This window comes from Meles meles, chromosome 17 (genome assembly GCF_922984935.1).
Source record: "Meles meles chromosome 17, mMelMel3.1 paternal haplotype, whole genome shotgun sequence".
Lineage (NCBI taxonomy): Eukaryota > Metazoa > Chordata > Mammalia > Carnivora > Mustelidae > Meles > Meles meles.
This window is the reverse complement of record NC_060082.1, coordinates 33,565,892-33,583,674: the sequence shown is the minus strand read 5'-3', so window position 1 is coordinate 33,583,674 and position 17,783 is coordinate 33,565,892. Positions and strand designations below refer to the sequence as shown.

The following is a 17,783-nucleotide window of genomic DNA, read 5'->3' as shown; positions in this document are numbered from 1 at the left end:
ATAATAGGATGTACGTGAAGTTCCCAATAGAGTGCCTGAGACATGATGAGTACTTCATAAATGACAACAATCATTTTAATTGTTGGAGTTGGCCATGTTGTTGGGACTACGATAGGTCAAGCAGTGACTTGGAGGAAGAGATGGGTCCTGCTGGGGAGAGGAATAGATAGGCAAAGAGGTAAAAAGGCATTGCTAACACGGTCATGTATAGTCTCAAAAGACCTAGACTTCTCATGGCTCAGACTTCTGAAAGAACCAGAAATGTTTCCCAAGAAACAAAATGGAGGAATTTCCTCCTTAGCTGTGTGGCCAATCTGTGACACACCCATCTGGAAGTCTCACACCTTTGGTGGCTAAAACCAGCTTCCTCCTTGCTATCTCCAATGTCTCTCGGAGGTGATTGTTCCAACTTTCCAACTTTATCACTAAATTCAGTGAAGTTGCCTCCTCAATGACTCCTTGAGGACTGAAGCTAAGTTGTTTGTCAGATTGGTCATAGAAAACCAGGATACATGCGACTGATAAGTATGATAGAAGACAGTGAGATGGAGTAAAAATCGGACAGCAAATAGGTGGCAGTTATATGGAATATGAAAGCAGAAGGTGTCTTGTTTTCAGAGGAACATAAAAAACCATGTCTTCCATCACCCTGAGATGTAGATATTATCAACCTGTGTCCCAGAGGGGGAACTGAATTCCAAGAAGGTTAAGTTTTACAGCCCAAATCACTCAGGTAATGAGAGCTGAGTCATTATTTGGATCCAAAAAAAAAAAAAAAATCCAGGAAAAATATACCTACATGTTTAAGTGGATAATAGGTGATCTAAATTTTCTTCTTTATGTTTTTCTGTATTTTCCAATTTTTCTCTCTTGGGTAGTTGTTACTTGTATAATGAAAAGAGAAGTAAAAAAGGTATTTAAACTTCTTCAAGGCCCAATCTGAGGGCTGAGAGCAGAAACCAGAGACAGTAAAGGGAGCCAGCTTTGGGAGCCAAGGCATCAACATTCATCTGCTAGTCATGAAAAAACTGAACTGCTCAGTGGGGGGTGCAGTTCAGAGTGAGGTGGGGAGGAACAAGGCAAACAGCCAGTGCCAGAAAAGCCCAGGGAAGCTCACCATGAAAGGAGCCCAAAGAGAGAACACTGACTTAGCAGTTGGTCACAAAGACAAAGACTTGATCCAGAAACAATCTAGACCCTGGGGTCCAGAATACAAAGTAAAAGAACCTCAAGAGAGTGCTCATGCACCAATCTAGGCAAGGCTCAGTACCTACACTTTACATGTTTTCTTAACCCTTATAACTGAGCCTTCTGCCTATCGTAATTTGTGTTGAAATCAAGACTCTTGATTGCTAAAGTGAACACAAGGTGAGAAAGAAAACCAGGTTCAGAGAGGACAGTGCTCAAAGCCAACAAGGTGAAAGCAGACTGAAGCCCTTCGCTCAGTTGCAGACCCTTTGTATAGAGGGCAGAGTTGTGGGATCAGAAATAAGAGTCAATTAAGACATAGAGCTGGGAATGCATTCAATAGGAGAAAGAAAGCCAGGTTCCCATTGGTATCTTTCTTTCCCAAAAGAGCAAGAAGTAATAAGGTAATAAAAGATTCAAGGTCTCCCCACCATGGTTTTTGCTCCTGAAGCATTTCCAAACTCCATGAAGATATTATGCAAAGAAAACTTTATTTGTAGAAATACATTTTGGCCATACAGGATTCCATAGTGTGTTTGGGGTTGGAGAGCTGAGTGGGGGCGGTCAATAAATGTAAGAGAAGTCTGCAATTTCACATCAGAACTTCTTCCACAACCCACACTTCGTAGCCATTAGTTCACTTTAAAAGTGAACTCACAGAGTCTTGGCAGTCAGTAAACACGTCCTTAATTTAATAAAATGGATGACAACCCCAGCCACCCCTTTAGAATTTAGAGGGTTTGTTTCCTGTACAAAAACCTGTATGAAAACCTATCGTCGGGTTATAAATATAATCCGTCAATTTTTAATGAGTCTTATCTTCACAAATAAAAATAAATAAGTTAAATAGCAAAAATAAATACATTAACTAATAAATACACCCAACAATAGAAAAAGTATTATCAAAATCTTGTAAACCCATAAACTAGATTAAGAGTAGGAAAACATGGAGACAACCACAATAACGAAGTAAATAATAAATAAATAAATAAATAAATAATATATACATGGTGACCAGTATATGGTGACCAGCACTAGTTTCTACAGCAGCGAGATGATGGTTTGGGGTCATGCTTCTGCCGGTACCAAGGACTGGGATGGTTGGCCAGCACCACTGTCAGTAAGGTCATCATTCTCCTCCTATTTCATCTCCTCCATCCACTGCAGGAGAATGTCCAGCTCTCCCAAAGCCTTCACCACTGCGGCCTGAGGCGTAAGCTGAAAGACAGACACTTCTGTGGTGAGCATCTCCTAAAGAGACAATACATGCTCCCGGGTTAATTCTCTCCTTTCCTTGGTAGGTCTGCAGGGGATTGTAAGCACAGTACCCTTTTCAAGATGGAGACCTTGAAAGAAGTTATGGGATCTTGGGATCTCACAAGAGGAAGGAAAATCATGGGGTCCATTACATAGGGAAAGTGAAGCCTAGGGGGTGGCAGAACTCGGACTACAACTCAAGCCTCTTGAATCAGAGATCAAAGTAATTAGGCTGTGTGTGTGTGTGTGTGTGTGTGTGTGTGTGTAAGGGTTGCTACTGTGCAACTTCAGATGAACAAATATTTATTGTGTCAAGCATTGGGCTGCCCAGGGATTCAGAGATGAATGGCACAAGGCCCACTGACAGGGAATTCAGGCAAGTGAGGGAGAAAGAAGCAGACAACCAAAATGTAGTGGGGTGGATAGAGGATGGAGCCCCCATGGGATGACAGGAGACATAAGTAATTTTGGAAGACATAGTCAGTACCTTCCTGGAGGTGATGCCTAGGATGAGTCTTAAAGGATGAGTTGGAATTAGTCAATGAGGAGTAGACTCCAGGCCTTCCTGGCAGATGTGCAAAGGCACCAAGATGAGAAATAATATGGCATGGACATGTGTGAATTTGAGACTGAATGTTTTTGAGGGTATGTGTGAGTGTGTGAATGTTAGGAAACTATTGCCTCTTATTTGTACAGCTGGAAGATCCAGATGTCCCTGGAGTGACTTGATGGCGTTAGGGCCCTTCTCTCCTGAATCCCAGAGCAGCTTCTAGAGACAGCATCCTTCTAGAACCTGGATGGGTATCCCCTGGGTTAAAGCAGAGGGGCGGTCCACGTGACCTCAGAGTGTTACTGAGGGCTACAGGATTTCTACCAGTATGACTATCCATTCCACCCATCTGTGATCTCAGTCCCAGAAAACACACCCATCCCAACCAAGGCCAAAATTGCATATACCTCTTCGAAGTGACTCAGAATCTGGCTGTATTTCTCTGTTGCTTCCTCTCCACAAGGGCATTTCATATGGGCATGCTGAAAAGAATGCCACAGAATCATAGGTTTTATTAAAGGCTCTGATTTTCTGCCCTTGCCACTACCATGAAGTAAGGGGAATTCTGTTCTCTCACCTGCATTCTTGCTCATACTCCATTCTCACAGAATGGAAAAAGTCTTTTCAGACCTCATCATTGGGGATCAGAAAACTAATCATCAACTAGAAGAAGAGGCCAGCTTTGTAGTCTCAAATATGGAGCTCTTTGTTGGATCCCCATGTCCCATTCAGATCCTATCTTAATATTGAGTTCAATGGCTTTGCTGAGTGGCTGCCAGGACACAGGATATACTAATATATTGTAGGATCTTTCACCTATAGGAAAAGTGTTATTTCATGGATAGTAGATAATTATCCTGGATATTCAATAGCATTTTGTAGTTATTTGGGCTTTTGGCATGGAGCATATACCCAAAAGTCAGTAAAACTGAGTTCTTATTACCTAGTCACATGGCACAACACAGATTATGAGAACTTTTGGACTCAGTATTTCTATCTGTTAAATGGGAGTAAGAAAGAACTTAGTTGCCAAGTCACTGAAGTTGTGTGCAGAGATGGATTCTTTTTAGCCAAGACCTTTACTCACACAGAGCCGGAGTTCCTTCTTAACAGTAAGAAAAGAGTTAGCAAGACTGCTGGTCTTCCGGAGGATATGGTGGTCAGGAGTCTTAAAGTTTTTGAATACCCTGTCCAGGTAGAGTCTCAGTACATGGCGGAGGAGGCAGCACTGATCTGTAGGCTACAAAGAAGACCAGTATGTTGGTGGGGGAGAGCATCCAGGGACAAGACCCAGTGATGCAGATGCCTCTAATTCATATTTCCTCCCAAAACTTTATGGACCAAGCACATACCTTTGTGTATTGCAAAGACTCACTCTTCCTCAAGATTCTGGTATCAATGATTTCATCTTTGGCTTGCTAAATGGAAGAAGGCAAGACAAGAAAGGACGGGTCAGTGATGACTGCCAGTTCTTAGACATCAAGACCTCTCATCTTCTCCCTGCCACACAGCTCAGCAGACAGCATTCCTTTCCAAAACACTCTTAAATTATGAACTACAGCTGTTTTTTGGGAACACATCCTCCTGGTAAGGAGTTCCCCAGCCTATCTCTTTTTGTGATCACACTGCTAGGCTGCCAGAGGACAGAGAAAGTCAAGTAGAGAAGAGAGACAGCCACTGGAACAGGAAGGGGTTGCCTCCCTCACTTACCACACTGTCTCGTATCTCAGAAAATCCATTTCGCATTTCCTGAAGGTTTGTGGTGATCACACAGCTTCCCAAATGGAGAGTCTTCAGCCCAGCAGAAGGTGTCCAGAAGAGATAAAATGCAGCAGAGAGAAGGCAGATGGGAAGACCAGAAGCTTTCATCTTGTGCCAGAATCTGAAGACAGAATGAGCTAGGAATTCAAAGGAAAGAGAATGACTTACTGGTTTTCCCAACATCATGTCTTAAGAAGCCAATTCAGTCACCAGGGACATGCCCTCCCCGGGTGTCCCCGGGTGAAAGTCAATAGCTTTGTCTGGCTTTGGACAGTCTGGCCCTCTCCTCTAACTTACTAAGAAAAGCAGCTGAGCCTCCTGGAAGAAAAGACTCTGGGTCTTCGTTCAAGGTCTCAGTGTGAGTTGGTGTTTCAGGTCCTGGCTCCTTTATTCTGTCCCCATCCCAGCCCCATCATCATTGCCCAGCAGGTAAGTCCTGGAACAACAGGCACTTGCAGTGAGTATTACATTTCAGGGAAAATGTTAAAACTTGCTTTGGCGAATTGACGTATACTGTCTTCCCTTCCAGAATGCCGATGTAGCTCACTCTTCTGGTCCCCTTGAGCCCGAAGGGGAACTGCAGGAAAACAGAATCTCACAGAAGCTGTTGCTGAGCCACCAAAAACACTTGGGGGAAACTGTCTATGGATTTTATGGTTGCCCCCCAGGGGCAGAAGAGCTTAGCTGTTTGGTATTTGTCTGGGATCAGGTTGGTTGTTTGGGGATCATAGATTTACTTCAGCCCCAAAGGCAAATAGAAAGTCGGTGATTTCATAATAGTCCTACTGCCAGGGAAAGTCAAGATCTGATGGGCAATTAGCCCAGTCACACCTAACACTTCTCCTTTCTGAGGTGGCTGAGCTCCACAGCACCCTCTACAGGAAGACTATAGTCAGGCACATCTGAGAGGAATGCAAGAGGGTGCTCTTTCCTCATTCTGCAACACTTGGCTCTGCCCAGGACTCCCCAAAAGGAGAAGAAAGGCAAGAAGGGGATTCATTTCTTCTTGGGATAGGCTGCTCCTATCCCAAAACTGCTGAGTTGTAAGAGAAATTATAGGAGGCTGAGAGTAGGGTGAGGAGAACAAAGCGCTCACGTCAAGCACAAAATTTAAGGGGGCACCAAAAGTCTCAATAATCCAGATAAGTAATATGTTAATGCAACATCAGAATTAATGAAAAAAATCCATGATGAACAACAGGTCAACATTTTAAACAAAGACAGAATCTGACAGTGGCGTGCTGAGACGTACTGGCTACAAGTTCCCGTCAAGGTAGGTTGTTCCCAGTGTGCTCAGGACTGAGGGGGATCCCCAGACCCAAGACTTTCAGTTTGAAAACTGGAAAAGTCACAGGTAAACCTGAACGCTTTAGTCATCCTATGTCTACATGACCCTGGACAAGTAAACTCACCTTTTTGAGTTTTGTTTTCTTAGCCCCCCAAACAGTGGTAATAACCACTTACCCCAGAAACTTGTTTTGACATTTAAAGAAAATGATGCATGATTTATACATCTAAAATATAGCGAGTAATAAATTCATTTAAAAAAGAAAATGATGCTTGTTGCCTTGAGCATAGAGGGTGTATAGTAAATACAGTTTAAATGCAATGATTTGATTAGCATTTAGTGAACACTATCTTAAATATTGTGTTAGGTACTGGCATGAGAAGATAAACATGACAATTCTCTATCCTTAGGGTATTTTTGTCCTATTGGAAAAGGCTCCTTTATATGTGGCCCTGAACACACTTGGGTGAATGATTGGGAGAACCACCCTGATCCCCAGAACTGTGTGCATAGTGCAGATAAAGGGAGCTCTCTTACCGGAGTTCAGGAAAGGCTGCTGCTTCTGGTCTCCTAGGAGTCTGTCTCAAGCCAGGAGGCTTTCAGGGATTTATATATGTCACATAAAGGAAGTGAGCTCCCAAAAGGTGAGGGCTGAAACTCCCCTGGGATTTCTCTGGTGGCACTGCACTTCCTCCCAATCCCAGGGCAGATTATTTGGAGGCTGTGTGACCTCAACACTTCCCTCCTTCTTTCTTCCTGGGTCCCTTCCAGAAGGAAGGTGAGATGGTAATCAGGGCAAGAAAGATCCCTGCATTATGGAACTGGAAGAGAATTCCAAGAGGTGCTTTTATCCCCTCCTTTATTCTTCTAATTTTTTTTTAAGATTTTATTTTTAAATAATCTGCACATCCAGCGTGGTGCTGGTGAAGCGGGAGAGCAAGGTTCTTGTCTCCCAGAGTGGAAGAATGACCCTCTCGGACAATGGAGAGGGAGTAAAGTGATGGAGTTTTATTAAGCGAAGATACACTATTCACACAGTTCCTGAAGATACAGGAAAAGCAATCAAGAGTGAGAGGGGTTCCAACAGGGTTGCCAACAAGGGCCTCCACGGACAGTCTTTAATTTAGAACTGATGGGAGAGCTTGTGGCCTTATCATTCTTCTGATGTTTTGGCTTGAGTTAAGGACTGATGATAACATTTTTAATGGCTCACTTCTTTTTAGGGTCTGGTTATTCTTTGTTGGTCACAGGTGGCTGTTATAAAACAAGACCCACCCCACATGCCTAGGGCAGGGTGGCCGGGTTTGCTCCCTTATCTCTGGTTTCCCCAAATTCCCCCCTTTTAGGGATTTCTGAGAGCCTAATCACATAGTCCCCTATCTACCTCTCCCTACCTAGCCCCGCCTGTCCCTTATTCACTGGAATTCACAGCCCTAAGATAAAACGTCTCATCACTACCTGCAGCATCAGCCACACATCCCAACCCCCTCCTTTGAATCCAGTTCCCTTTAACCGGGTTTCTTCAGGGCCAATCCCTTCCTTCTCTGACTTCCAATTTCAGGCCTTTCTTTGGAACGTAAGAGAGTCTGATGTTGCCCTCTGTTTCATAAGCCTTAGACTTTCCTCCCCAATGACACTGAAAAACTGTCTTAGGGACTAATCCATCAAGTGGGACCACATTTCCAGGTAAGATTAAATCAAAGCACCTGGGATTAACTATATACAAAGCTTTGCCAACTGTCAAGGTGGTAGAGATGGTAATACATTCCTTTTCAGCTCTTTTCTTAATACCTAAGTTTCCGGGGTCCTGTATTTGAGTTCAGGGATTCCGAGGTTTACAGGATGACTTTTCCATATGATTTTATTTTTCTGGATTTGTTTACCCATCTGTTTACGTACAAATGAGAGCAATATACTAGGTAATGGATAAGATCCATCCCAATTCTGACATCCAATGCCACTAAGCTTCCTTGCTCTTCTACCTTTGGCTCAGAGCACTCCTTAAAATGTCTTTGAGTGTCTCCCTAAAATTCCTTGAAAATGAAGACCATAACTCTTCATTGTAATGCTTGATAGATATTGAAAATATGTGTGAATATCTGATCTAAATATCTCTTGAGCTCATGCCTGTTTTTTTTTTTTAAGATTTTATGTATTTGTTTGACAGAGCGATAGAGAGAGAGCACAAGTAAGCAGAACAGCAGGCAGAGGGAGAGAGAGAAGCAGGCTCTCTGCTGAACAGAAAGCCCGATGCGGGACTCGATCCCAGGACCCTGGGATCATGACCTGAGCTGAAGGCAGCCTCTTAACCAACTGAGCCACCCAGGTGCCCCTCATGCCTGTTTTTTAATCATTGCTGCTCAGTAGACCATTTCTCATGATCATCCAGAATGGTGATTAAAGTAATGAGAACCATCATTTGCAAGAATACTTGAAGCCCAAAGCTTCAGAAAATATAAGCTGTTCTCATGCCAGTGAATTCCTTTCCTTTAAGCAAGAAGAACACTGTTTTGTTTGAAGTTACCTGTAATGATTAACTAAACTTATTCCTATGCAATCCAATAATTGAGTCTTTCATTTTCCTACACTGAAGTACTTTCTTCTCTTAAAATCCATCCAATAGATTCCATTCCATTCTCTGACACCAATTCAACTCTTCTCTATAAAACTGCCCTTGCTTTACCCTAACCTCTCTCTCTCTCATCTCTCTCTCTCTTCCTCCCCCCACCCCCATTTCCCAGGACAAAATCGGTCCCTCCCACCTGTGGACCTCCACTCTGCCTTGCATATTCCTTCTTTTGTACCTCACAGCAAATTGCAGGTATTTGGGTTGCATATCTGGATCTCTCACCAGCCTGAGAGCTCCATGTTCATCTTTGTGCTCCCAACACTCCATGACCTCCTGGTAGGTGCTCAGTTAATACCTGAGACCTGGTGGATGAACAGACTGATTTAAAATCATGTCCTCTTTTTTTTTCTTTAAGATTTTATTTATTTATTTGACAGACAGAGATCACAAGTAGGTAGAGAGGCAGGTGGAGAGAGAGAGAGGAGGAAGCAGGCTCCCCTGCTGAGCAGAGAGCTCGAAGCAGGGCTCAATCCCAGGACTCTGGGATCATGACCCAAGCCGACGGCAGAGGCTTTAACCCACAGAGCCAACCAGGCGCCCTTCACGTCCTCTTTATGTTAAATCCTGCCACAGCTCTCAGGCTTGGCTGAACCTAAAAATAGAGACACACAGAGTAATTAGTCATTACTAAATGGCCTGAAATCAGACAGGGATAGGAGGATGGCAAGATGAGGGTAAAAGATAAGCTGCTTTGAGGTCAGAAGTAATATTGGCCATATTAAGAAATTTGGATTTTATCCAAAAGCAAGGAGTTATGAAGACTTGCAGCAAGGAGCAACGTGATTGGATAAGCAAAGTAGAAAAACTGGGGTCCAACAAACGGCTTTCAGGACAGAGATGACTAGGGCAGCAAAGCTCACAACGTATTTGAGGACTAGCAAACAGCTCCTGGCTGGAGCTGGATTTCGTGTAGAGGGGCGATGGGAGACCAAGCTGGAAATACGGCTTTATCATCACAGTTATCATGCCAAGGAATGTGAACTTGGACTAGGAATCTAGAGAGAGATTGTCTGGCTCTGGCTTTACCTGCAGCCCACTGCGTGGTCTTGGATCTTCTCTGGATCTCGGTTTCCTCACCTGTAAATGATGGAGAAATTAATTAAATGATTTAAGTCCTTTTCATTTCTGCCCTTTGTTTCTGTGATTCTTTGTCCTCACCACCCCCCTCCCTGAAGCAATAAGGAGCCATGAAGGGTCTCAGAGCCGGGAGGAAGTTTGGTAGTGACTGTACTGGCCGTGAGGTCCTCCTGCGCAGCAAAGTGCTTGGCACATTGTTAGTGATCAGATAAAATACTTGGTAGATGATGTGGCTGTGGTGAAGAAGTGGGGGCACATTGCATGAGCACATCCAGCTAACTCTAGGAAATAGGGTTTTAAAACTGGGCATCAGCATAGTTTTAAAAAAGCCTGGCAGAGGACAGAAAAGAAGAATCCCTTCTTATGACATAAGTTCAGCTTCCTAACCAAACCATTTTTGGGCAGGAAACAATTTTCTAGAAACCAAGAACAAAACCCAGCCACTCCTTTTTTCCCAAGGCACATCCTGCGTTTGTAGCTCAGGGTTTTCCGTGTCTACACCAGCGTCACAGCTGCTGGCACGTGGCTTCCAGCCCAGTTGCATCATCTTGGAGGGCAATGCTTGGGTGTTCAGGTTCTGCTGAAGGAAGAAGTTCAGCTCCCTGGATGGGCACGTAGACACCATTCTCACTCCCAGGCCTGCAGCCTCTGGTCCCTTCCCCGCTACCCCACTGCGGGGTGGGGAGGGGCGGAGCAGCTGACACTATCCGAAGTGTACATTTTCAGTTCCCTGTCCTCAAAGCCTGCAAAACGGGTGACGTCATTTCCTTTTCCTGTGTCTTTCCATCTTGCTCTGTTTAACCAACTTGACTTGCTGCCGCCCTTTCTCTTGAGATTTCCTCTGACATAGCTGACCCCAGAGTTGGCTAATTCCTCCCAGCCTCTGCCTGCAAGTGAGAACCACTGGGAAAACCCTTCCCCGGACATGGACTGTGGGAACAAAAGTCCAGACATGGCCTTGAATTAAGTTTCCTCATCTAGAAAAACAGGGATGAACATAATTCTTTGCCTTTTAGTTCCACCAACAAGCATGGTGACTCCCAGGTGTGGGCATTGAGCTGGATGACCCCAGAGCACCCAAGTGAAAAAACTGGTGTCTTGGGACCTCTTGTGGGACTCAGAGCATTGTAGGGGAACAGAGCCTTTAATATGGGAGATCATAACCTGGGAGAAGTTGGGTGGAAAAAAACCCATATTTTTTCTTTTCCCTAACTTCTAATCAAAATTCAGCATTTTCTTTGATTATGAGAATAGGAAATAAATACAAATCAGAAGAATATTAGCAGTACTTGTGACTTTGTCACTTGACAGAAGCCACAAATATTTTTGTATCACATTACAGTTATTTCAGACACTTCAAAATATCACTTTTACTCATCACTACTTAGAAATGCCAGTAGTTTTTAGGCCTGCCTGCTGCTTTCTCTTGTTAATGCATTAATAAAAAAGGATATTCATTTTATATTACCTGTTGTCATTCTGTATTTTGATAGCTGTATTTTAATATAATTGATTTCTTTTGTAATCCTATGTATTATTTTATGCATTTAAAAACGTTCTTCTGAGTAGGGTCCATAGGCTTTGCTGTGTGCCAAGGAGGTCCAGAGCACACAGAGGGTAGAGATCCCTGGCTCTAATGGCAGGCGCAAAGACCCACTGGTATGTTAATCACACGTTCCCAATTGTGACATGAAGTGAGAGAAGGAGGAGGTTATTTATGGAGATGATGGGAGAGGTTGTTTTCAGGACATTCCTAGAAAATGCAGAGTCTGTGCTCATCATAGCCACTGGAAGTTGGGGGGGCAGGGTATGGAGATTACTTTTTATCTGAGTTTGGTTTCTTGGAGAGAGCCCGGTTGGAGCAAGGCTTTGAAGAACTAATGATTTTCTGAGGTTTGGGGATGGAGAGGTTGTGGCAGGAGCAGAAGGACCCTTGCTCCTTGCAGTGGGATAGCTAGAACAAAGTTTCTGAAGCAGAAGGTGCTTCTGTACCTGAGGGAGGGTCCTCCTGGGGGTGTTGGGTGGAGTAGGGAGGTATCGCAGAACGTTGAAAAGGGTCAATGCCATGAATGGTGAACATCAGTCTGAAGAAGCGGCCCTTTGAGATCTCCCATTTCTAAGAACCAATGACCAGTTTCCTTTGGTGATGCTGAGGTCAACACTGCACAGTTCACAGCAGCTCAGCTGTCTTGCTTACCAATCCATTTCCCTAACTAGATTCAAAGCCCTTTTTCAGGCACCAGTTCCCCACAGAGACTAAGCTCTCTGCTATCCCAACACTGTCCCCTCAGACATCATTTCTAGCTCCCCATTGCCTCAGTGCCATCCTCCTGAGATCACCACCAGTGGGCATCATCTGCACTCAGATGAGTGCACCCCCTCTGGAGTCCACTGCACCCTTCCTGGGCTGGCAGTGGATATGTTCAAGACACTGAGGAGGTGAGGAAGAGGTGAAGTCAGTATGTCTTGAGTCCTTTCTCCTGGCTCCCAGACCTGCTGGTCCAAAAAACTGAGAACTCCCTGCCCAAGAGAGAAGATGCTGGGGCTGGCCTATCAGAGCAGACATCGTGCTGTGGCCAGGACCCTCAGGACTGTGCTGCTCTGAGGGAAGCAGGGATCTAGGTGAGCAAGATACTCAAGGGGCTGGCTGGCCCCGGAGAGGGATGGGAGGCGCTGACCTGCAGGCTTCAGGATGTGGAACTTGAAGACCAGAAGACAACAATCAGGGGCAAAATCAAACCCAAAGCTAGGGAAGCTAGACGGAAGAGAAAACAGACTCCTCGTTCTAGGCTGCAAACAGGGGTACCAAACAGATGTATCCACAGAGGACAAGGCATGTCCTAGACAGCCAAAAAGCAATGCCACTGGTTTCCTGCAAGAGGAAGCTGCCTAGAGAGCTGGGATTGGCTTGGCTTCAGGCACACGTTAATCTATTCATATACTGAGCGCAGCCATTCACCATGTAGCCATCCCCAGGGAGCACAGTCTGGAAAGAGGAGATGGACACTAGCGGATCTCTGACTTGTCAAACACTGGAAAACCACTTCAGGCCCCAGAGAACCCAAAGGAGGGTGGTGTGGGAGTGCAGAGGAAGGAGCAAGAGGAAGACGACTTTCTGTCCCTGGGATGGAACTATGGTTCTTGGGAAGCTCAACCCAGGTTAGGGCAGAGATAGGACAGCAACAGAACGTGACCAGAGGCTCTTTTGTTGTTTGTCGCACTTACTGAATCCCAGGCACTGAATCCTTCATAAAATATTAACTCATTTTATCCTCAGGCAACCCACGAGGCGGGTATGATTAGTCTTTTCATTTTCCAAGTAAGGAAACTGAGGCACAGAATCTTCTTAGTACCTAAGAAAGTGATCAGACAGAGATATCCAGACTCGGGGCATGCTGGGACAAACGTCCCTCGTGGTAAATGCTGGATTCTGAGCCCTCTCCCGGGCCCCATGCCTGAATCAAGCCTTGTTCCTGCGTAGAGAAGGTCTCTTCTATGACACCTTAATCTACAGATGGTGGCTCATGGCCGAGGTCTGAGACTGGGCTAACCAATTGGCTCCCCGAAGCAGAACTGGAAGTAGATACTCTCTCTAGAATGCTCTAGAGCTCCTTCATAACAGCTTTTTAAGAACTTATCCTCCCCCCAAACTCCTTGGCCAAATGCAATATGCTGGTCCCCAAACATCCCTCCAGGAATGAGTCTGTGTCTGCCCCTGGTTGGGCATTCAGTCCCATCGGCCTCAGACATCACCCGTGATCTGTAGGCACCAGGGATTGTGCTGGGCATGAATGAGGCAAGGTCCAGCCAGGGCAAGGAAGGGGTTCCGCACTGGGATAAGTCTGTGACTGAGGAAGGATGAGTTCAGGAGGGTGTCTGAGGAGCAGAGAGATTCAGGAAGACAGCTGGAGCCTGGCTGTCTGCACAGAAATGCACATTCCCTCTCAGCAACTCAGCTGACCGCCATGCGGAGTGCAGATCCAGAGGCCAGTCTGGTCTCACTTGCTAGTTTAAAAAATCTGTAAGAGTAAGGCTTTCCCAAAACAACAGTTTTTTATGGGAAATAAAATTAGAAAAGGTGAGAAATCATTAGGAACAACCATCATTTTTAATGAGCACCTACTACACATCTGCCATACATATCTACCATAGATGATGTCCTGAGCCTCATAATCTGAGAGGCAGCTCTCTCCAGCATTTGTACTGAGAAGGAAACAGGCTCAGATTAAGTAGATTGCCCAAGGTCATACAGTAAGGGCAGGAGCAGGATTTCACACAAAAGCCTATCTTCTTACCCTCTTGGCCCATCTTTCTGGCAAGACCACAGCTCTAAAAGACAGTTGCCCTGTGCATGCCTGGCTGCCAGTGATTTGTTCTGGAAGATGGAAAGAGGAGACAGTGTCCTCCAGGAGTCCAGACTCTCAGCTGGACCAGGAACATCATGGGACACACTCAGAAGTTGGCCTCTGCTTCTTTGCTCTGTGCTGGCCCATGAATCAGTGTGCAACTTCACAGAATTGTTGCTAGTGAGCGCAGGTCCTTTTTCGTACGTCTGGGGTTAAGGATCTGCGTTGCTTGCATCCGGCATAGTAATCTAGGCCCCGGATTATATAGTCTGGCCCAAAATAAAGTGAACTCTCCCAGCAGCAAGGGGAGTGAGCCGTGGAGCCAGGAAGATGGGACCTGGACTTACTGTCTCCATCTGCCGTTCCTTAGCCATGCAATTTCCCACCTTCCTGAGCCTCAGCCTCGTTCCCTGTCACTTGAGGGTAAGACCATTAACTGGCTATGCTCCTCTGGGACTCGAGAAAGATCCTGTATGTAAGGCACCTGCTGGTCCTGCTACCTGCTGTGGGGTCCCTCCCTGGCACCTTAGCAGTGGAAGCTGAGCCCTAGGTTTGCAAGGGTGCCTAGCGTCTCATAAAGGACTCAGAAAGGATGGTTTGGGGGAGAATTTTATACTTGGTTCCTCGGCACGCACATATGAAATGCCAGCTCTGTGAAAACAGAAAACAAACAAACAAAAAACAACAATATCAAAACCGAAAACACAACTCTGTTCCAGCACCCTGTGGGCTACAAAAGAGTCAGGAGACATTCTTCAAGTCAGGAAGGAAGGAAAGGACAGGTGCACCAGCGAAGTGACAAAGTGAAACCTGCAAACAAGAGATACAGAAGGAAAGAGAGAGGGAGAGAGATCTTCTCCTTCCCTAGTCCTTTGCCCCCCTCCTGCCCCGTCTCTCCTCCTCCTCTTTTACTACTTCTGCAACCTGGCAGGTGCAGCCCATGATGCCGGCAAAAGGCTTTCTCTCCATGCTTGCCCAAGATGACGTTCCATAGTGACCAAGGGCTCTGGTTTTGGAGTAGGATCCCAAATTTGAATCCCAGTTCCAGAACCATCTGCATGACCCTAGGTGTGTACGAAACTCCCCAAGCTTTAGCTCTCCTCATCTGTAGAATTGGGTTGGTCAATCATCTTTACCTTATAGAGCATCGTGAGGAATGAAGGAGAAACGGTACATCAAGTTTTCACCTCAGCGCCTGGCACAGAGTGGCGCTCAGCACATGTCCATCATTGCTGACATTGTAGTTCATCCTGAAACCAGGTTCCCTGGCTCTGCTGCTTGGGAGCTGTGTGACTTCGGGTCTCTTACTTAACCTCTCTGTGCCCCAGTTTCCTCCTTGGAGTTTAATTACCTGTGTTGCTAGGATTCAAAGCAGTGGCCCTTTTTTTTTTCCCCCATTTTATTTCATTCTCAGAACTGCTAGAGGATTGTTGGGAGAATTAAATAAAATATATATATTCATATTATAATACATTATGTATATTTTTTAGACTATAGCCTGCCACATAGAAAGCACTATATAAATGTTTGCTATTATCATCGTTTAAGTTCATCCAGATCATTTACTCGAGAAATGTGAATTTAACACCTAGTAAGTGCCAGGCAGTGAAAAAACCAAACTATCCTCGCCCTCGTGGAGCTTACACCTGAGTGGGGAAACAGGTAACAAAATAGGACGCTGGGGAAGCAAGAAAGGGGTCTCAGATGTGCTGAAGGTGGAAATGAGGGTTTTGTTCGTACATAAGATACCTTTGAATAAAGGCCTAAAGGGGAAGGTGTCTGGGTTCAAGTGGACCTCTAGGCAGCCACAAAAGATCAGAAATGCTCTGACGAAGCTGATCCTGCCCTCCTCCGGCCGCCTCAGGATGGGCGTCTACCCAAGGGCACCTTGCAAAGGTGGTGTCCTCAGTGGGCAGTTCCGCTTCCTCTTCATAACGGGCTCACCCACCAGAACGTGACACTGGACCTTTTTTTGGACCCGCGACCTCTGGTGACCCCTGCGTGTGCCCACCAAGTGCGAAGGCCCTAAGATGAGAGCTTGCCCGGGCTGTGTGGGGAACACAGATCACAGGCCAGGATGGCAGGGTCGGAGGGAGCCTCACACGCAGTCGGGGGCATCATTAGAGAAACGGGGCTGGGGAGGCCTTGTGGACAGATTACAGGGCTCTCCAGGCCATCTTGATGACTCTGGCTTTTAAATGAAAAGCGGTCATTTTCCACATTCTAGAGGACTAAGGACCAAAGAAAGACAGTTTCTTGCCCCAGGCAGCTCCCAGCTGGAAAAGCCTTGACACCAGGCCCTGGCTCCTGGTTGGCATTTTCTATGCCCCCCCCCCCAAGTGCAGCTGGAACCCTGCTGGGCTCCTGGGGGTGGGGTGAGGGGGGCTGAGGGGATGCTTCACCACACCTGATGCTCACAGCAACAGTTGGACATTGGTGGCATTGTCCCCCCTTTACAGAAGAGGGCGCTGAGACAGGGACATCAAGTAGTTTATGCCAAGTCACACGGGCTTGGAGCCAGCGTGTCTGACTTCAGAGATCCTGCTCTGTCCATGGAAGCGTGCCCTGCGGGATCTCTTCCTCGGGCAGCAGTGAAGAGAGGACGCTTCAGGCAGCCACTCACAGCACAGATGATAACCCGGGGGGGGGGGGGCGCTGGTGATGAGAAAGGGCTCAGCTCAGTACCCGGCACATGGCAGGTGCTTAGGGTCAGTTGTTAACCACATGAGGAGGAGTGTCCTTCTAGAAGATGGTGCCCCTTTGGGTCTCTCTCCGCTGTAGCCTGGGCTACTTCTCTACCCAGCATGGCCCATGCCTTGGGCTGCCCCTGCCCCGCGTTGTGAGCAGGACAACCACCCTTGTGTCAGAAACACCTTCTCTCTAGCACAACCTCTAGCCCATGGAGGACGAATGTAGGGTCGGAGATGTATCTAGGTTGGGAGCAGTAAGAAAGAAATGACATTCAAAGACAGAAAGGCACAGAGACAGAGAGAGGCAGAGTGATGTCAAGAGGCCGGCGGTCAGAGGCCCCGTGTCCATCTTCTCGATCATTAGGAGGAGGGCAGGTTGCTGGGGGGAGGCTTTGGGGACCCAGTGCAGAGCCCTGCTCTGCCCTGACTCGCTTTGGGACTCAGTGATTCTTACCCCTCTCGAGCCTTGGTTTCCCTACCTCCGTGCGTTCTTTAAGGCGCCTTTCACTTCTAATCGTCACCACTTATGCGTCCTTGGCTGGCGCTTGCTGAATGAGAAGACAGTTCCACTAACTGGCATAGAATTGAGTTTATTCAGGAAAATCAGTCGGTACAATATGCACTACAGGACATCGCTCGGCTCGCATCACAGACACGGGGTAAACAAGCGCACAATAAATTAGGGGGAAGCCCACCCGTCCCCGCCACGATGGCTCCCGGGACCTTCCCACAGGTGTGTTTATTATAAATACGACAGCACACTGTTTGGCTGCTTTCAGGCAGCCTGGGCCCAGCCAGGGGGGCTTGCAGCCCCAGGCCGAGATCTGTTCAAACCTAGATTTTCCCCTGCCATACCCCAACCCCAGAGGAGAGAATTCCAAAGTGGAGAGAGGTTTCTTCAGAATTCCCTCATCTGCATAAAAACGGGGTCTTCCCCATCTCCCTCCCCTCAGACAGCCTTACAGGGGCTGTCCCACCCCACACCCCTCCCACCCCA

At 46.4% G+C, this 17,783-nt stretch overlaps 1 protein-coding gene across 2 annotated transcripts; it reads right to left on the bottom strand.

The window, feature by feature from the left end:
• Window positions 1-2,280: 2,280 nt before the first annotated feature.
• Window positions 2,281-4,864, bottom strand: IL20 (interleukin 20). 2 transcript variants are annotated; one of them, XM_045983699.1, is made up of 5 exons: window positions 4,706-4,864; window positions 4,348-4,413; window positions 4,083-4,235; window positions 3,403-3,477; window positions 2,281-2,406 (listed from the first exon to the last, which is right to left on the bottom strand). In XM_045983699.1, the coding sequence occupies exons 1-5, from the start codon at window positions 4,862-4,864 to the stop codon at window positions 2,329-2,331; spliced, it is 531 nt and encodes a 176-aa protein (XP_045839655.1). In that variant the 3' UTR covers window positions 2,281-2,328. The 2 variants fall into 2 exon arrangements, with proteins under 2 accessions (XP_045839655.1, XP_045839656.1); XM_045983700.1 differs by lacking the exon at window positions 3,403-3,477 and having other exon boundaries at window positions 2,329-2,406.
• Between the last annotated feature and the right edge of the window lie 12,919 nt (window positions 4,865-17,783).